At 49.5% G+C, this 20746-nt stretch overlaps 2 protein-coding genes across 2 annotated transcripts in view; one reads left to right on the top strand and one right to left on the bottom strand.

Moving 5' to 3' along the window:
- Positions 1 to 20714, top strand: part of LOC139374308 (dimethyladenosine transferase 1, mitochondrial-like) — a 33640-nt gene extending 12926 nt beyond the window's left edge. Inside the window, exon 7 of the mRNA XM_071115340.1 lies at positions 19943 to 20714. Coding sequence (XP_070971441.1) covers positions 19943 to 19984 — 42 coding nt within the window. The 3' untranslated portion in view covers positions 19985 to 20714. The remainder of the gene's footprint in view (positions 1 to 19942) is intronic.
- LOC139374307 (claudin-20-like) lies at positions 6391 to 7403 on the bottom strand. The gene has a single exon (XM_071115339.1). The coding sequence runs from the start codon at positions 7217 to 7219 to the stop codon at positions 6494 to 6496; it is 726 nt and encodes a 241-aa protein (XP_070971440.1). The 5' UTR covers positions 7220 to 7403; the 3' UTR covers positions 6391 to 6493.
- Positions 20715 to 20746: the final 32 nt, after the last annotated feature.

Below are 20746 nucleotides of genomic sequence, written 5' to 3'. Positions count from 1 at the left end.
CATTACAGCACTATGGTTATTGCTGATGGGGTTTTGATGAGCGGTAGGGCGTTGAGATTCTTGGCCCAGCGTATATTTATCTTTGTACCTGCCAACATCATGACTTCAGAGCTGCTTCACGGCTAAATGCTTGTTAGTGATATCCTTATAATGAAACATAACATTTTACAGCCAGAGTTAAATAAAAATGTATCGGTTTAAAAATGATATCGATAAACAGCTGATTTGATTTAGAGCCTCAACCACATACATCTACAGACTATCACGCATCTCGCTGTTACTGAGCGTGCGCAGTGCAAGTCAACTTGTCTTGACGCTCAAGGTGGGATATACAGTTGGATTAACTCCTGTGCCTGCAGGGTTCAAAGTTCTCCTCTGAGTCCACATCCCTGGTCTGTCATGGCGGCATCTCAGGGTGAAACCCTTTGAAGGGAATGTAGGATAAATACACAGAGGAGCGGATCTTATTAACATTTACCCAAGAGGGGAGCTGCTATTTGATCTCCACTCTGTTGCATAACCAAGAGGAGAGAACGCCTTGAATAATCCATGTTTGTTTCAAGAAAGCCACATATCTCTGAACTTCCCACCGTCGACTTGGCTGTAATCAGCTGTAACGAGACGCGAGATTCTCATTACTATCTATACAGAACAAAAATATAAACGCAACATTTTCAAAGATTTTACTGAGTTACAGTTCATATAAGAAAATCTGTCAATTGGATTTCACATGACTGGGAATACAGATATGCATCTGTTGGTCACAGATACCTTAAATAATAATTAATCTGGTGTGACCACCATTGGCCTCATGCAGCGCAACACATCTCCTTCACATAGAGTTGACCATTTTGTTGATTGTGGCCTGTGGAATGTTGTCCCACTCCTCTTCAATGTCTGTGCAAAGTTGCTAGATATTGGCAGGAACTGGAACACAGTCGTGCATGTCGATCCAGAGCATCCCAAACATGCTTGAAACATGTAAAGTGTTGGTCCTATGTTTCAAGAGCTGAAAAAAAGATAATCCCCGAAATTTCCATATGCACAAAAATGTTTTTTTACATCCCTGTTAGTGTACATTTCTCCTTTACTAAGATTATCCATCCACCTGACAGGTGTGGCATATCAAAAAGCATTATCATTACAAAGGTGCACCTTGTGCTGGGGACAATAAAAGGACACTTTAAAATGTGCATTTTTGTCACACAAAAATGCCACAGATGTGTCAAGTTTTGAGGGAGCGTGCTGACTGCAGGAATGTCCAACAGAGCTGTTGCCAGAGAATTGAATGTTCATTTCTCTACCATAAGCTGCCTCCTTTGTCGTTTTAGAGAATTTGGCAGTATGTCACAACCGCAGACCACATGTGGAGGTCCTTGGCTGGCGTGGTTACATCTGGCTTCACTTGCGGGATCCTCTGAGAGGGGGTTGGGGGAGTGTTTCTGTCTGTAATAAATCCTGTTTGTTATGGAAAAACTCATTCTGATTGGCTGGGCCTGGCTCCCCAGTGTGTGGGCCTATACCCTCACAGGACCACCCATGGCTGCGCCCCTGCCCAGTCATGTGAAATCCATAAATTAGGACCTAATTTATTTAAATTGACTGATTTCCTTAATTGAACTGTAACTCAGTAAAATATTGGAAATTATTGATGTTGCGTTTTATATTTTTGTTCAGTATAGTTTTCTTGAACCTTATTTGTGAAACAGTTTTCTAAATGTTGTTAAATGTGATGTTCTGGTGCCTCTAGTGCGATTCAGGAAGCTGATTGAGGACCTTATTACTAATAAATGTGTTTGTTTTTTATGACCGCGTTTTCTTTCTGCTTGTATTTTGATGTGTGTATATTATGTAATTCGGGGCTCATCTATAAAATAAACCTTGGTCTCATAACTCTGATAAAATAAAGGTTAAATAAAATAAACACAAAACAGTGATTTATGGGCTCCCGAGGCACTACATCTCAGTGCAAGAGGCATCACTACAGTCCCTGGTTTGATTCCAGGCTGTATCACATCCGGCCGTGATTGGGAGTCCCAAAGGGTGGCGCACAATTGTCCCAGCGTCATCCGGGTTTGGCCGGGGTAGGCTGTCATTGTAAATAAGAATTTGTTCTTAACTGACTTGCCTAGTTAAATAAAGGTTCAATTAAAAATGTATATATATAAACAAAAACAATTGAGACCTAGTGATTTAAAAATAGAATTATAAAGACCGCATTCAGGCTTTAAAGCATCTACTTCCTTTATGAAAAGCAGGGATTTATTCCCCAGCTGGAAGTAAGACCAGTATTTGTGGGGTCTTAGTTTTGGATATTTCTCTCCAGTCTGACTTGGCATTACTCTTCATGAGTCAGATTTTGAAGCTGGCGAGGCTGTTTTGATGCCCAATGGCTGATGGGATGCTCGGTGGAACCAGAGGAAGGGATGGGGGGTGCAGATTGCACTCCCCCATGTTACCCATGCTGGCTGACTGACTGGCTTTATCAGCTGTTGCTTTGTATTCCAGTCTAATTGTACAAATGTTGCAGCAGCTAACCTACACATGCTGTCATTCATTATCATTCTGTTCACACTCAGACAAAATAATCCCCATTTGCCACAACTCTCACAGGGTTAGTTATTTCATGCCACTTGCTGATGCTCTCTCCATACCTCTGAATTATTGTGTTTACATCTCAATGAGAGAGAGCTGGATTCTGAACGTGCTTTATGGAGAGTGTTTCGGCTTTTTTCATCCAATTTGCAGACGGTATGTAATGTTTTATGGATACGTGTTCATGAAGGGAGTGAAACCTCTGTCTCTTCTTTGAGCTGTTTTTCAGAGAGCTGGTGTGTGTGTGTGTGTGTGTGTAGAGGCTATAAGAACAGTATGAAGAGACAGCCAGCCTGCCTGCTTGCCTACGCACGGTACAACCAGTACCTTCCAGAAATCTGTGTTTTTGGCAGGAAGCTGAGAGCCATCTCGAACTGCTCACACACGTACACACAGTCATTTAATATAGGCATATTGCTCTGCTTCCACAAAATATTTTTTTATTGGTAAAAAATATAACTACTTGCACAAGCACATTTAGACAACAGTAACCAGAACATTTGAACTGTTGAAAATCCTCTGGCAAATTAAGAAGTGCTGAAGCATCCACGAAAATAAGCTGCAATTATCAAAATGATAATTCCTGTCTTGGTTCTGCAGGAGAGCTGCAGCTGTTTAGACATCTAGACCATTTGAAGCTAATGAAATGGTGCGCTGGCTGAGGAACAGGCTGCACATCTACACAACGGAACAAACCTCCAGCTCACATTGGCCTGCTCAAATCACATCAGACAGAAATGGCTTTGCTCTTTTTCAGACTGCCAGTTGTGTTACGTACATTTGAACCGGTCCAGAGGACTTGCAATGCTCAGCCGCTTGAAACAAACTGCGCTGTCCAACAAGGTAACACAAGCAAAGGTGCAGTCAAGTAGTCTTCTTATGAAGAAGATGAACATGATAAAAGACATTTGAACTAAATAGGAAAGAAAGTTACCTTGGCAGAAAAAAATCTAATAAGTCCACAAATGTCCTAGCCAAATGCATACTGTTCTCTGCAGAAGCACGATTGAAACATTACAACAAATAAACAAGTGTTTCAAGGCTTTCCCGACGAAATCAGAATTGTTTATGCGTCTGAAATTATTGTGTGCTTTGGAATAATAAGGTTGAAAAAGGAGCCATGGAAATCTGCATCCTACTGTACACAAGTGTCTAGCTTACTCAAGACTTGGCCTCGCACAACAAATAATTACTCCATAATACCATATGCCAATGTATAATTCACATACAAACAAATGTAATAAAAAAAGTAAACCGTATGAACTACTTGCAGTATCAAACTTGACAGGAGTTGACTTGGCACATTCTCCAACACGTATGTGTTGGTATGTATTCAGATTGTTCACGAGGGCACATTGACATTCTTCTTATCATTTTATTGCATTCGTAAGGGGTGCCTGGGCATTGGGCAGTGTATTATTATACTACTGATGCCCAGTCCGGTCCTCTCTTCTCTATACATGGGGTATGAAACAGGCTGCCAGGACCTCTAGTGATGCCTCCAGTGTGCAGGCAGCCGCCTGCAGGTGGCGAGCTGGGCTTAGCCATCTGCTCGCCCTGTAAAAAACAGTGTGTTAGAGAACGAACAACACGCGGTCTGCGCCACACATCACTGCCAGGACCTGTCACCAGAGCAGCCATTTCAGGCCGGAGACAGCACATCTTCCCTTACTCTCAGCTGTGTACAGACACACATGAGAACTTGACTGTGTTAAAGCGCAGTAGCAGCCCTGAGAAATGAGTTGGTGGCGGGAGTTTGTGTGTATGTGCTGACCAGCATGCTCTTAACATGCAACAGTGTTCCCTGTCAGTCAGAGAGAAATGCTGCTTTACTTCCCTTTAGAAAAATACTGCTATAGATGGAGAGACCAGGGAGAGGTAGAGGAGAGCGAAGCTGATAGGTACTATAGGAAAGATGAGAATGGCACAGAGAAGTTGCTTTAACTAGCTTTAAGTTTAGCCACACAATCTCCTGCAGGTGCTGAACAGTAGCATATGCACTGCTGACGCACTAAACAAGTCACATAGTGGAATACCTCAAACCGTTTTCTAGATTTGGAGGCACATCTGCCACACTGCTACAGTTAATAATATATACCATTTAGCAGACAATTTTATCCAAAGCGACTTAGTCAAGCGTGTATACATATTACGTATGGGTGGTCCCGGGAATCGAACCCACTATCCTGGCATTGCAAGCCCCATTTTCTACCTACTGATCTACAATTCTAATAATCAGCCTGACTTTTCAAAACACAGCCCTTTTTCCCCATAACACTAATTGCATGTCAGACACAGTGTAATATGGGACAACATAAAGAGAGCATTTCCCAGACAGACCTGGGTGTAACGGTGGCTTGGTGCTTCCTGTCACTGGGCTAATAAAGGGGATTAGTGAAGCAGCTGTGCATGTGTGGAGGCTCTTCACAAGGCTTATGGGGCCATGGGGAAGGAGAGATGCCCCCCTAACCAACCTCAAAGTACAACCCCAATCACAGACAATAAAGATATTTGGGCGCAGGATCCCGTTTCCATGGCAGTGAGGAGGCGGACAGCAGGATGAAAAGCACACACAGCCCAGTGAGGCAGAGGGTACAGTTTGTGTGGGTTTTTGTATCTGTGTGTGTGTGCCTCAGTGTGTGGTTGTGTAATCTATGTGTGGGTGGGTGTGAACTGTGCGTCTGTGGGTGTATGAGTGTTTTGTATGCGTAATGCATGAAGTAAGTAGTGTGTAGCCCAGCCTGAAGAAGGCAGCTCCTTTTTGTTTTGGAGCTTAATAGTAAAGTATGTCATACAGTCCACTCTGCTGAAGGTGGGACTGTCTCTGTGTGTCTGTCACTCTCTCTCTCTCTCTCTCACTGTTTGTCTCTCTTTCTGTCTGTGTGTCTCTGTCTCTCTCTCACTGTTTGTCCCTCTCTCTCGCTGTTTGTCTCTCTTTCTGTCTCTGTGTGTCTCTGTCTCTCTCTCTCACTGTTTGTCCCTCTCTCTCGCTGTTTGTCTCTCTTTCTGTCTATGTGTGTCTCACTGTTTGTCCCTCCCTCTCTGTCTGTCTCTTTCTCTCTCTGTGTCTCTGTCTGTCTCTACCTGCAGGGTGAGTTACAGGATTTTGTTTTATATGCCATTCTGTTCGATCTCCAAGCCCAGCACCCTTTGTATTAATTCTGACAGCACTCTTTGAACAGTTTCAATGGGAAGGATAACATACTACAGCTTTTTAGGCATTGCGTTGGCTACACTACATACGTCTGTCTCTAACAGGCATTCCTCTGCAATATACACAGACAGGCTCCAAACAGCATGCTTAGGCAAAATATCAGTCTATTAGCTACCAAAAATAAGACTGACTTAAATCAGTCCCAACAACTAGCATATCTAGTGGATAGTTCAAAACAACAGTAGCTTGCTTATGAAAAGGGAATTGCACGTACTGTTATTGCCTCTGAGACAATAATAGCAATATTGCAGACTTGCCGAATGGGTGGTTACCAAACGATTATTAGCAGCTAAATGATTGCTTATTAATTCAAACCTTTGGCGAGGAAAAGGAAATTAACGGGAGGCTTGTTATCAGCTAATCCATTCCCCCGGGAAGTCTTAATGGATTTACTGATGATTGCTGGGGTATCTGCATGTGTCGCTGCGGCTCCCCTCCCATTCTGCAGCGCTTCCCTTCCTCCCCCGGCTGCGCTGCATTTCACATTCACCATCCGTCCGTCTGTTCCAAGGGGCTGCTCGGGGAATACCTCCACTGCTTGTGCTTGCAGAACAGAAAAAGAGGGGAAAGAGAGACGCCATCAAAGTCCTTCCCCTCTGCTCTAGTCTCCTCCTCAATCCCTTAAGCCCTGGTTGTTCCTCTAACTGGTCTGCCTAGCAGTAGCAAGTGGCTTGTTGCTTTAGCCTACACATAGTCCTGCAGGCTGTAGCCTGTCTTATTGTCTAGTGGGGAGAGGGAGCAGTACTGGTGCTGGTCCTGCTGCTGTTGCTGTAGGAGCTGCTGTTGCTGCTGCAGTATGAGTTTGTTGGGGGGGGGCAGTAAGATCATGTCCTGGTGACCGGGCCTCTTCCCCGAGCAAGACACGCAGAAGATGGACCCCCCCACGAAGAGGAAGCCTGCCGACAGGAAGGCCACGTACACGGCCCCCCCGGGCTCAAACTTATTGCTCTCGTGCACACTGCGGTCCAGGAAGTTAGTGATGACCTCGTTGGTGAACCAGGAAGCGGGCACCAGGCACAGGAAGCCGGCGGCGATGAAGCAGCCCCCGCTGGCGATGGCCGCGTGCCTCTTGGAGCGCCGGCCACCCCCCCAGCGGGTACATTTGAGCCCCAGGGATGCCAGGCACAGGCCCATGGCAGCCATCACACAGGACAGCACCATGGTGGTGCGGGCAGTCTGCAGGTAGGCGGGCAGCGACAGCACCGAGTACTTCAAGGTGCAGCTGAACATGCCGGTGCTGTACCAGGTGCAGTCCATCCACAGCCCCTGCATCTGGGAGATGGCTGTGATGATGTTGGAGCCCACGTCGGCACTCACCTTCCAATTGGGCAGCAGTGTGGCCACCATGGCCCCCATGATGCCCAACAGCGCCAGGATGAAGGCGAAGATCTGCATGCATGTGGATGCCATCTTCCTCCTGCTGCCTCTGCTGCTGCCGTGGCCCCCCCTCCTCCAGGCAGCATCCACCCAGCCCCAGCCAGGCACCTCGTCTCCTCCACCCCTCACCCCAGACGGCTGTAGAGGATCCTGGTGCTAGAGCGGGCAGCGGCCAATCTTCAGCCCCTTTCCTCAGCTCCGGCTCCACTGGACTGGAGAGGAGACAGGAATGAGAAATTGAATTGAGCAGGTCTCTTCGTTTGTCTCCCTCTCTTTTCTCTCTCTCCCCTCACACTCTCTCTCTCCCCTCTCTCACCACACTCATGCACAGACTTTTCTTGCAGGAACAAAGGAGTGTGAGAACTGGACCGATGAGAGAGATGGATGGCTCTGGCTGATAGTTGGAAAAGGAGACACTAGTTTTAGTGCGTGTGTATTTTGTGTTGCGCATGCCTCTCCTCTGTGCCAGCGCCTCATGGAACTGTTACTGAAGAGAATGACTTTCTGATAATTGTAATGCTCAATATGTGGACTTAAAGCTGCAGTGTCCTTATCACCGCACTTCAATAAGGTTACCCCACCACAGTGACTTCAATATTAACACATTTCTTCACATTTTTTATCATTTTATCACTGGTACAATAATAAATATTTTTTGTTTAGAACATTTTAAAGAACTTTGAAGATAGACAATTCGTTATTTTTTTTTATTTTAAGATGTTTACATTTGCCAGCATGGCTTTTTAATTTAAAATGTATGGATTATTCTTCAGCAAGGGTACAAGGGAAAACATCCTTTAATTCTAATTGTTTATGATGTGCAGCAAGAGAGAGCAATGTTGAGATCCTTACCTCGGCTGGTGCCGATCTCCTTATGACGTGTCAGGTTGTTGGCAGTGATGTTTGTAAAAACACGAGGTGAGGAGGGTTCGAGGAGATTTTTTAGCCGTACGGATCCATTTCATGTCATCCATTTCCATAGCAACCGTATATTAAAGGACATCCTAGCCAGTCGTGAGCCACACATGCTCACTCGGCGCTTCTGAAAGGGGGTTGCTCTGCTTTCCTTTCAGTGCTGTAGAATAGACTCTCTCTACGTCACAGTGAGACGAGCTGCTACAGAATAGTATGCACCATAGCGAAGCTTACTATGGTTTACACTGACACTCTGTAACTGTTTTAGCGTGTGTGAAGGGTCATCTACGTACTACTATATTTATGTTGCATTGCATTAGAATTCATTGAGTTGTTCAATGCACTTGTCACGCAATGCTTGATTTATGCAGCAGATGATGGAGACAAGCAAACGTATTATGGACCAGCTCAGCCCGCTACCAGTCAAACTGCAATCAATCATAAGACAGAGCTGCTTCATTCCAATATTGACTCATATTATTAGCTGGCTAGCTAGAGGTGGCATCTAGCCACCGGATTGTTTATCATAACTAGCTAATATTTATCTGAAACAATGTGCACACTTTTGGCTATATTCATTCTCCCTGTTAGCCTAGCCGTAGTTAACCCGAGCTAGCTAGCGATTCAATGTTAGCCTAATGACAGATACACCTGCTTTCATAATTACACATATCATAATAACAGTTCTACTTCAGTGGGCTTACCTCCAGTCTCCAAAATGTTTAAGCTAAAGAAATGACAACTTTGTCCAACGTATCTCTGTCTAACCAGAGAGACCACGAATAACTTTCCACAACCACGTTGCTGCGTTTCTTTCATCTATACAAATAAGGAATAACCCATTGCACCCTGGGAAATATAATTTATTCAACATTGTTTTACCTACTCCAAGCAGGTGGTAGTGGCTGTCCCGGCAGTGTTTTTCTTTTATTTATGTGGTAGCGAGTCCACTATGCCAAAACGGACGCTCCCTAGAGCAGTCAGCATCAGCAACCACTCAGTGGGAGACTAAACTCACAGCTGCTACCCTCCTCTCATTGCTCCTCCAGTCCCCTCTGCAGAGGACGTCTAGTAGGGGAAGGGAGGGGCAGGCAGGACGGCCTTGATTCATGAATGACAAAGAGATGCGAAAAACAGACTGGGCTAATAGACGTGATAACGCAGATGTGTGTTTCCATAATTTTGCTGCATGGGCAAGATCATCATAAACAGCCAGTTTCAGGAGAATGATCTCCACACCAGTAATGACCAAAATGGAGGTGGCAAGTATATCTGCTAAGTGATTGATTGGGTTGGTGATTGATCTGTTTGTTTAATTTGGTCCAATGATCTACCTTCGTTGAATCCCCCAAGATATCCTCTCAGAGACTATTTCCACAGATAAGACATCACCAACACAATAACAGACACACACACACAAAGTATTACCTGAGTTGGTTGGCTGCTGACCTTTCAGACTTCAGTCTCCAGGCCCTTGTGGGCTGCTGCTGCAGAAGGAGAAATAGCCACACTATTTAAGCACTGTACTGTGTTTGAGTGTGTTTTTACCGACAAGATCCTTGATGCTAGTGATGTTCTGTTGGGAAATAAATAAATAACAGGGATGGGAGAGGGGGGGTGAAGAAACCACAGTTAACATGTACCCAGGGAGTGCAGATGTGTGATGTGTGAAGACATGGCAGGCTATTATAAGCATGGCTCCTTGTTTTATCACTGCAGCCCCGTCCTCCATGTTATAGCTCCAAGGCATGACTGGACACAGAGGTTGTCCTTTCCTGAGATGAGGGATTTTATTGTTAAATTAGCATATTCTTTACTTTGTGGTTTAATTGGTTTTGTGCTCATCATTTAACGTTATGGTCGGAGGTGTCATCATGCCCATTTTTAACATGCAGAACGTTTGTAAACCATCAGGGGAAACTATTAAGGGTTGGTTTGATTTAGGGCCTGCATGTTTTCTTTACTAAGATTTACTACCAAGTGGTCAGACATTTGTAGTTTTTTTAAATGTCATGTAAAAACAGCATAGATCCTGTTTTGTTTGTTTAGGAGACACATCTTTTCCACAGTCCTAATCTCTCTTCTGACCTAGTGGAATTCTTGACTGTAGAGTTGGTGAGTTTTCCTTTTACAATTCAGAGGACCTGTGGATCAGGATGGTTTACCTGTGCTGTGTGCCCAGGGCTGTTCTGAGAGTGTGGGAAACACTGGTAGGCAGCACAGCAAGGCCCCTAAGACAGGGCCCCCTCCAGCAAGTTGCCCATAGCTTTAGCTTGCCTAGTGCCTATACCTCCTGAGTGCCTGTCCTGTCCATCTGTGCTTCTGATGTAATGGAGGTTGTCTTCTGATGTAATGGGGCGGCAGGAGCATTGGACTAGTAACCGAAAGGTTGCAAGATCAAATCCCTGAGCTGACAAGGTAAAAATCCGTCATTCTGCCCCTGAACAAGGCAGTTAACCCACTGTTCCTAGGCAATCATTGAGAATAAGAATTTGTTCTTAACTGACTGTCCTAGTTAAATAAAAATGGAGGTTGTCTTCTGATGTAATGGAGGTTGTCTTCTGAAGGTTTTGTTATGATTAATGCATCTCTTTCCCCTTGAGGGAATCTTCCTTTTTATTGTATTTTACTTTCTGTATTCCACAGCTGTGTATTCCATTGTTCCTGGCTCCCCCCTCAGAACCTGCAGCAGTTACATAAGGGGAAATGCGGGTTGCTCAGGTGGTATCGGCTAGCCACCCTGAGGGCCTGCCATCTCATCTTGGTTACGCTCAGAGGGAGATGACAAATTACTGCTCACACAACATTGGGTAGAGAGAGGGCTCGGGAAAAAGGAGTGGAAGGTAGAAATGGACAATGGGACTTGGAGAGCCACAGGGCAAGGCCAGTGTAATAGAGTTCCTTCCTGCAGAGCTCCCAGAAGGTCATAGAGATGAAATGTATAAGTGTTAATATGGATGTGTGCGTGACTCCATATTACTGAGATGAGTTGGGTCACGGTCGTTGAGGGGGACAAAGGCAGACCTGTGGAAAATGACTAGGAATAAAAGTGTTAAAGTTCAGTTATGATTATTCAGTATACAGTATTAGTGTGCAAGAGGAAAAGTAGGTTAAGTCTCTGTAAATGTTTGAAGTCTTTGTTTAAAAGAGTCAGAATAAATTAGCCATGGAGAGGGCAGGATCATTTTTATGTAGATCCTTATATAACAAGCCAATTTAGAGTAGTGTAATTCATCTACAAATCATTAGGGATTATGATTTGCTTCCCTGTTAAAATACATGTTCGTTACAACATGAAGTTCTATTTACATTCCAATCATCCCACTAATGAAGTGCGGAATATAAAATGGCCTAATTCCTCCAGGAGTGAAATGAAAGGCATTATTTTGTGCTACCTGGACAGACCAGATGGTGGGTTAATGCTGCATCACTCTGGGTGTGTGCTTTGGTAAAGGTACACTGCAGTACCAAGGTATGAGACTGCCTCTCACCCAAATCATCCTAGCATGTTGAGGTGACAGGTGGAAAAATGGATTTTCCTCATGTCAGCCTTGTTCCACCCAATTGATGCAGATGAGTCCATCTCTGATGAAAGCTCCTGTCACAGTTACTCTTTTCAGCCCCAGTATATCACAAAGCAATGCAGCGCTGAAAGTCTACTGTAACTGGTGTCCAAAACCCTCTCGTCTTCTGATAGTGATGTGAGCAGCTCAGGAGTTAGCTGTACTCCTATAGACTACAATATAGCTGGCTGCTCTGACAACTAGGCTCCAGTCTAGCAGTGGTGTCCCATGCCAAGGCGGTCAGGCAGGCAGGCGGTAAGGCAGGCAAGCAGGCGGTAAAGCAGGCAAGGCAGGCAGTAAGGCAGTTGGGCGGTAAGGCGGGCAGGCAGGCAAGGCGGTAAGGCGGGCGGGCGGTAAGGCAAGCAGGCGGTAAGGCAGTCGGGCGGTAAGGCAGTCGGGCGGTAAGGCAGTCGGGCGGGCGGTAAGGCAGTCGGGCGGGCGGGCGGTAAGGCAGTCGGGCGGTAAGGCGGGCGGGTGGTAAGGCAAGCGGGCGGTAAGGCAGTCGGGCGGTAAGGCAGGCGGGCGGTGAGGCAGGCTAGGCGGTAAGGTAGTCGGGCGGGCGGTAAGGCAAGCGGGCGGGCGGTAGGGTAGTCGGGCGGGCGGTAAGGCGGTAGGGTAGTCGGGCGGGCGGTAAGGTGGGCAAGGCGGTAAGGCGGGCAAGGCGGTAAGGTAGTCGGGCGGGCGGTAAGGCAGGCGGGCGGGCGGTAAGGCGGGCGGTAAGGTAGTCGGGCGGTAAGGCAGGCAAGGCGGTAAGGCAGTCAGGCGGTAAGGCGGGCGGGCGGTAAGACAGGCTAGGCGGTAAGGTAGTCGGGCGGGCGGTAAGGCAAGCGGGCGGGCGGTAAGGTGGGCAAGGCGGTAAGGCGGGCGGGCGGTAAGGCAGTCGGGCGGTAAGGCGGGCAAGGCGGTAAGGTAGTCGGGCGGGCGGTAAGGCAGGCGGGCGGGCGGTAAGGCAGGCAAGGCGGTAAGGTAGTCGGGCGGGTGGTAAGGCAGGCAAGGCGGTAAGGTAGTCGGGCGGGCGGTAAGGCGGGCGGGCGGTAAGGCAGTCGGTAAGGCAGTCGGGCGGGCGGTAAGGCAGTCGGGCGGGCGCTAAGGCAGTCGGGCGGGCGGTAAGGCAGTCGGTAAGGCAGTCGGGCGGGCGGTAAGGCAGTCGGGCGGGCGGTAAGGCAGTCGGGCGGGCGGTAAGGCAGTCGGGCGGGCGGTAAGGCGGGCGGGCGGTAAGGCAAGCGGGCGGTAAGGCAGTTGGGCTGTACTCCTATAGACTACAATATAGCTGGCTGCTCTGACAACTAGGCTCCAGTCTAGCAGTGGTGCCCCATGCCAAGGCGGTCAGGCAGGCAGGCGGTAAGGCAGGTGGTAAGGCAGGCAAGCAGGCGGTAAAGCAGGCAAGGCAGGCAGTAAGGCAGGCAAGGCAGTTGGGCGGTAAGGCGGGCGGGCGGTAAGGCGGGCGGGCGGGCGGTAAGGCAAACAGGCGGTAAGGCAGTCGGGCGGTAAGGCGGGCAGGCGGTAAGGCAGTCGGGCGGGCGGTAAGGCAGTCGGGCGGGCGGGTGGTAAGGCAAGCGGGCGGTAAGGCGGGCGGGCGGGTGGTAAGGCAAGCGGGCGGTAAGGCAGTCGGGCGGTAAGGCAGTCGGGCGGTAAGGCGGGCAGGCGGTAAGGCAGGCGGGCGGTGAGGCAGGCTAGGCGGTAAGGTGGTAGGGCGGGCGGTAAGGCGGTAAGGTAGTCGGGCGGGCGGTAAGGTGGGCAAGGCGGTAAGGCGGGCGGGCGGTAAGGCAGTCGGGCGGTAAGGCGGGCAAGGCGGTAAGGTAGTCGGGCGGGCGGTAAGGCGGGCGGTAAGGTAGTCGGGCGGGCGGTAAGGCAGGCAAGGCGGTAAGGCAGTCGGGCGGGCGGTAAGGCAGTCGGGCGGGCGGTAAGGCAGTCGGGCGGGCGGTAAGGCAGTCGGGCGGGCGGTAAGGCAGTCGGGCGGGCGGTCAGGCAGTCGGGCGGGCGGTAAGGCAGTCGGGCGGGCGGTAAGGCAGTCGGGCGGGCGGTAAGGCAGTCGGGCGGGCGGTAAGGCAGTCGGGCGGGCGGTAAGGCGGGCAAGGCAGTAAGGTAGTCGGGCGGGCGGTAAGGTAGTCGGGCGGGCGGTAAGGCAGTCGGGCGGGCGGGCGGTAAGGCAGTCGGGCGGTAAGGCAGTCGGGCGGTAAGGCGGGCGGGCGGTAAGGCGGGCAAGGTGGTAAGGCGGGCGCCCGGCAGTCGGGCGGTAAGGCGGGCAAGGCGGTAAGGTAGTCGGGCGGGCGGTAAGGCAGGCAAGGCGGTAAGGTAGTCGGGCGGGCGGTAAGGTAGTCGGGCGGGCGGTAAGGCAGTCGGGCGGGCGGTAAGGCAGTCGGGCGGGCGGTAAGGCAGTCGGGCGGGCGGTAAGGCAGTCGGGCGGGCGGTAAGGCAGTCGGGCGGTAAGGCGGGCGGGCGGTAAGGCGGGCAAGGTGGTAAGGCGGGCGCCCGGCAGTCGGGCGGTAAGGCGGGCAAGGCGGTAAGGTAGTCGGGCGGGCGGTAAGGCAGGCGGGCGGGCGGTAAGGCAGTCGGGCGGGCGGTAAGGCAGGCGGGCGGGTGGTAAGGCAGTCGGGCGGGCGGTAAGGCAGTCGGGCGGGCGGTAAGGCAGGCGGGCGGGCGGTAAGGCAGGCGGGCGGGTGGTAAGGCAGTCGGGCGGGCGGTAAGGCGGGCGGGCGGTAAGGCAGTCGGGCGGGCGGTAAGGCAGTCGGGCGGGCGGTAAGGCAGTCGGGCGGGCGGTAAGGCAGTCGGGCGGGCGGTAAGGCAGTCGGGCGGGCGGTAAGGCAGTCGGTAAGGCAGTCGGGCGGGCGGTAAGGCAGTCGGGCGGGCGGTAAGGCAGTCGGGCGGGCGGTAAGGCAGTTGGGCGGTAAGGCGGGCAAGGCGGTAAGGTAGTCGGGCGGGCGGTAAGGTAGTCGGGCGGGCGGTAAGGCGGGCGGGCGGTAAGGCAGTCGGGCGGTAAGGTAGTCGGGCGGGCAAGGCGGTAAGGTAGTCGGGCGGGCGGTAAGGTAGTCGGGCGGGCGGTAAGGTAGTTGGGCGGGCGGTAAGGTAGTCGGGCGGTAAGGCGGGCAGGCGGTAAGGCAAGCAGGCGGTAAGGCAGGCAGTAACATACAGAGCTATAGATCAGATGAGATAATAGATGCGGTCCTGGTTTACAAGCCCAGCCAGAGGCTGCAGCACAGCACGGGAGGAAGAGAATCTAAACAGCTCATTAGAAAGGCTCCATCACATCCTTGGATCACTTTAGTTATCCTCCCCCAATTATCCTGCCCTTCCCCTTCCCTAGCCCAGAATAACAAAGGAGGGTATAGTCTGAGTCACAACCCCCACAGACGCAAAGATGCTGCTGGAGGTAGTTCTTTAGGGCAGGTTGTCTCAACAGGAGAGTTCTGCTGTAAATTAAACACCCTCGCACCCACATAACTGTGTGTTTTTGCCTGTTGGTTTTCTATTCGTCCGCTCTGTATACTCTGCCTCGTATTGTACCTTCTGTATCCTCTTTCACATACCTGGAAATGTATGCATATCTCTTCTCCCTGCACCTCCTCTCGTCTCCCTGCACCTCCTCTCGTCTCCCTGCACCTCCTCTCGTCTCCCTGCACCTCCTCTCTTCTCCCTGCACCTCCTCTCTTCTCCCTGCACCACCTCTTCTCCCTGCACCACCTCTCTTCTCCCTGCACCACCTCTTCTCCCTGCACCACCTCTTCTCCCTGCACCACCTCTTCTCCCTGCACCACCTCTTCTCCCTGCACCACCTCTCTTCTCTCTGCACCACCTCTTCTCCCTGCACCACCTCTCTTCTCTCTGCACCACCTCTCTTCTCTCTGCACCACCTCTCTTCTCTCTGCACCACCTCTCTTCTCTCTGCACCACCTCTCTTCTCTCTGCACCACCTCTCTTCTCCCTGCACCACCTCTCTTCTCCCTGCACCACCTCTCTTCTCCCTGCACCACCTCTCTTCTCCCTGCACCACCTCTCTTCTCCCTGCACCACCTCTCTTCTCCCTGCACCACCTCTCCTCTCCCTCCCTTGAGTGGCGTTCACACCAGAGAAACAAGGTTATTACCAGGTGAAAGCAGGCAGCTAGGCAGGCTACAATGCTCCGCTCTGTTGCCCAGTGTCTCACTGGTGCTGCTGTGTCATTGGTCCATAGCTCCACTTGACTTCTCAGACTGAGCTGTAGGTCTGGCTCCTGATCTGAGAGGTGGGGAGGGGGCATTAGACCCCCCTCCTGATCTGAGAGGTGAGGAGAGGGGGTCACTGCATTAGACCCCCTGGTAATCTCATGAGGGAGGCAGCCTTTCCTCCTACTGCACATTCACAGATGCACCTAAAGAAGAGTTGTCCTTTTTGTGTGTTGTGGTTCTTTGAGCACAATCCCTTTACCCTTAGAGAGAGAGGATGGACAATCAGAGAAAGAGCCAGTGAGGGAGAGAGAATGAGGGTGAGTTTGGGAGGAGGAGAGAGCTCTGAGTAAGACTAGGCTTTGCTGATTCTGGCATGATTACTTCAACTGTTTGTCATATCAGCTTAGCTCTGACGGCGGGATCGGGAGGCAGAAAGGTGGCTTGAGAGGGGAACCACAGCCAGGATTCCACACTAGCTTGGAGGAAGAGCTGTTTCTCCCTGCCTGGTTCCTCCAGTCCACTGGGTCTGAAGCCGCTGAACTCCCCCTCAGAAACAATAGAGATAAAGGGGTGTTTGAACGTGTCACCTCATGTCTCTCATCAGGCTCTCTGGTATTGAACGGCACCTGCTAAGTGGCAGCGTGACAGGAAGAGGGCTGGCTTTTTCCTCGCACAGGTGTTACTGTGACAACCGGAACCGGCTTGCCATCCATCGCATGTCACCTGTTTTTTCATCCCCCACTCGCTTTGCTCCCATGAGTGGATCCTCTTCAAATCACATTTTATTGGTCACATACACATGGTTAGCAGATGTTAATGCGAATGTAGCAAAATGCTTGTGCTTTTGGTTCCGACAGTGCAGTAATATCTAACAATTCCCCAACAACTACCTAATACACACAAATCTAAAGGGGTGAATGAGAATATGTACATGTAAGTATATGGATGAGCGATGGCCGAGCGGCATAAGCAAGGTGTAATAGATTGTATAAAATACAGTGGGACAAAAAAGTATTTAGTCAGCCACCAATTGTGCAAGTTCTCCCACTTAAAAAGTACACTTCAACGATGACAGACACAATGAGGAAAAACAATCCAGAAAATCACATTGTAGGATTTTTTATGAATAATATTATTTCTGCATGACAATGATCCCAAACACACCGCCCGGGCAACGAAGGAGTGGCTTCGTAAGAAGCATTTCAAGGTCCTGGAGTGGCCTAGCCAGTCTCCAGATCTCAACCCCATAGAAAATCTTTGGAGGGAGTTGAAAGTCCGTGTTGCCCAGCAACAGCCCCAAAACATCACTGCTCTAGAGGAGATCTGCATGGAGGAATGGGCCAAAATAACAGCAAGTGTGTGAAAACCTACAGAAAACGTTTGACCTCTGTCATCGTCAACAAAGGGTATATAACAAAGTATTGAGAAATTGACCAAATACTTATTTTCCACCATAATTTGCAAATAAATTCATAAAAAATCCTACAATGTGATTTTCTGGATTTTTTTATTCTAATTTTGTCTGTCATAGTTGAAGTGTACCTATGATGACAATTACAGGCTTCTCTCATCTTTTTAAGTGGGAGAACTTGCACAATTGGTGACTGACTAAATACTTTTTTCCCCCACTGTACATGTGATATATGAAACATTATTAAAGTGGCATTATTTAGGCTGCATTTATTAACGTGTCCAGTGATTGGGTCTCAATGTGGGCAGCAGCCTCTGAGTTAGTGATGGCTGTTTAGCATTCTGATGGCCTTGAGATAGAAGTTGTTTTTCAGTCTCTCTGTCCCATCTTTGATGCACCTGTTCTGACCTCACCTTCTAGATGGTAGCGGTGTGAACAGGCCGTGGCTCGGGTGGTTGATGATCTTTTTGGCCTTCCTGTGACATCAGGTGCTGTAAGTGTCATGGATGGCAGGTAGTTTGCCCCTGGTGATGCGTTGTGCAGACCACACCACCCTCTGGGAGAACCTTGCAGTTGAGGGCGGTGCAGTTGCCTTACCAGGCTGTGATACAGCCCGACAGGATGCTCTCGATTGTGCATCTGTAAAAGTTTGTCAGGGTTTTGAGTGACAAGCCAAATTTCTTCAGCCTCCACACTGTCTGTGTGGGTGGACCATTTTAGTTGGTCTGTGATGTGTACGCCCAGGAACTTAAAACTTTCCACCTTCTCCACTGCTGTCCCTTCGATGTGGTTAGGGGGGTGCTCCCTCTGCTGTTTCCTGAAGTCCATGATCATGTCCTTTGTTTTGTTGACATTGAGTGAGAGGTTATTTTCCTGACACCACACTCTGAGTGCCCTCACCTCCCTGTAGGCTGTTTAGTCGTTGTTGGTAATCAAGCCCACTACTGTTGTGTCGTCTGCAAACTTGATGATTGAGTTGGAGGCGTGCATGGCTACGCAGTCGTGTTCTCTGAGGCTGACCGGAACATATTCCAGTCTGCGTGATCAAAACAATCTTGAAGCTTGGCTTCAGATTGGTCGGACCAGCGTTGAATGGTTCTCGTCACTGGTACATCCTGTTTTCCTATAAGACGGAAGGAGCAAGATGGCGTTGTGGTCGGATTTGCCGAAGGGAGGGCGGGGGAGGGCTTTGTATGCACCTCGGAAGTTTAGAGTAACAGTGGTCGAGGGTATTGTGCATGTGCATAGTGCAATAAATATGCTGGAAGAATTTAGGTAGCCTTGTTAAAATCCCTAGCCACAATAAATGCAGCTTCAAGATGTATGGTTTCCAGTTTGCATACAGTTGTGAAGTTCCTCGATGGCTGGCTTGGTGTCTGCTTGAAGGGGAATGTACACAGCTGTGACTATAACTATCTTGGTAGGTAGAATGGCCGGCATTTGATTGTAAGGAATTCTAGGTTGGGTGAGCAGAAGGACTTGAGTACCTGTATGTTGTTATGATTACACCATGAGTCGTTAATCATGAAGCATATACCCCTGCCCTTCCTCTTCCCAGAGAGGTGTTTATCTCTGTCGGTGCGATGCATGGAGAAGCCCGGTGGCTGAACCGATTCCGACAACACATCCCGAGAGCCATGTTTCCATGAAACAGAGAATGTTAACATCTCTGTCTCTCTGGAAGGCAACCCTTGCTCGAATTTTGTCCACCTTGCTGTCAAGAGCCTGGCCAGGTGGCCGCTTCATCTGCCCCTTCAGTGTTACGTACAGATATATTTTCCCCCTGCTGCTTGTGTTTCCTGTGTGTGGACGTGGTGCACGTCACCCCTCTGGCTCAGCCCCAAATCAAGCAGCCCTTCTAGCTGGTGGAGAAAGTAGTCAGGAATGTCTTCCAGGTTCAGAGGAAGCGCTGCCGTAAAGGAATCCAGTAAGCAATATTTCTACCCCTCCTCCTGCTACGGTTCACGCTTTAATCTCTCTCTCGCTCGCTCTAGACTCTCTCTTTGTTACATGCCGCATTAAGTGAACTCTCAGTTCATCCATGACCAGCTCTATACAAAACTGCTCATGACTCTCTCTCTCACTCCCCCTCACTCCCCGTCCCATCCATGCCTGTGAGGTGTGTAGGTAGGCAGGCTGTAGGGCCGGAAAACAGCAATTATGAGTCATTGGGGTGTCATAGGAAGATAACTTATGTAACTGCAGCGGGTAGAGAGACGGCTTTAACAGCTTGAAGAGGAGCTATCTGGCACTGCGCTAAGGAAGCATCTGTACTGGGTATGTGGGTGCTGCGATGTGATCTGATGCTCTTGAAGTTGGGTTCTGTATTATGTTTACTGTGAAAACCCATGGTGTTGCTGAGGGCATCTGGGGCTACATCTCTAGTCGAAAGTCTTCAATTGTTTATTCTCCTCGTTTCCGTTCCACGGCCAATGATCTGAGAGGTCCTGACATGACAACTGAATTTTCTAAGTTACTTTCATCTACAGTGTTAGTATGGTCTGATGGAATCTTCTTTTTAACACTGCATATTTAATCACAACATTATTAATTTATGCTCTTTGTGGCAGCATGTTTGATTTAAATTGTTTTCTATTTCTAAACGATAGCTGGAGGCTTGTGGACATATTGCCTCAGCAGATTCCATCTGGCCCTGTACTGTACCTATGAATGGTCATTATGGACCGGAAGCCCCCTGAGCCTTTTCCCGTTTTCTTCCCAGAATGCTATTCCCGGAGACAGAGGCTGGAGCTGGCGGAGGTGATGATGCATGAGGCAGACGTGGACCCCACGGTGCTCTCCATCCCTGACAGAGGACTGGCGGACGCCTACAGCTGCCTCTGCTCTGAGAACCAGGGCCTCCTCACCTACGACTTCAGACTCAAACACCTTAACAGGCGATCAGGCAGCATCCCCTGACAGAGAGAGAGGCTAGAAGGACAGAGGGGAAGGAGTTCCTAATGGTCTCTGTTAGAGACGAGACAACGGACTGCTCTTAGCTCTAACCTTTCTACCAGGCACACGCATGCATTTTTAAACACCATTTCTCTGGTGTCCCGGAGGTGCTTGGTGAGACACAGGGAATCTCTGGTGTCCCGGAGGTGCTTGGTGAGACACAGGGAATCTCTGGTGTCCCGGAGGTGCTTGGTGAGACACAGGGAATCTCTGGTGTCCCTGAGGTGCTTGGTGAGACACAGGGAATCTCTGGTGTCCCGGAGGTGCTTGGTGAGACACAGGGAATCTCTGGTGTCCCGGAGGTGCTTGGTGAGACACAGGGAATCTCTGGTGTCCCGGAGGTGCTTGGTGAGACACAGGGAATCTCTGGTGTCCCGGAGGTGCTTGGTGAGACACAGGGAATCTCTGGTGTCCCGGAGGTGCTTGGTGAGACACAGGGAATCTCTAACACACAGATACTAAATACTAAAATCCTAATTGAGGACTGAGTGTTTTGTTAAATAAAGTGCTGGCCATCTGTTTTGAAAGTGATGATGGAACAATGTTTACTGTTTCATTAATATGTTCCTAC

This window comes from Oncorhynchus clarkii, chromosome 19 (genome assembly GCF_045791955.1).
Source record: "Oncorhynchus clarkii lewisi isolate Uvic-CL-2024 chromosome 19, UVic_Ocla_1.0, whole genome shotgun sequence".
NCBI lineage: Eukaryota > Metazoa > Chordata > Actinopteri > Salmoniformes > Salmonidae > Oncorhynchus > Oncorhynchus clarkii.
This window is presented reverse-complemented; position numbering and strand designations above follow the sequence as displayed.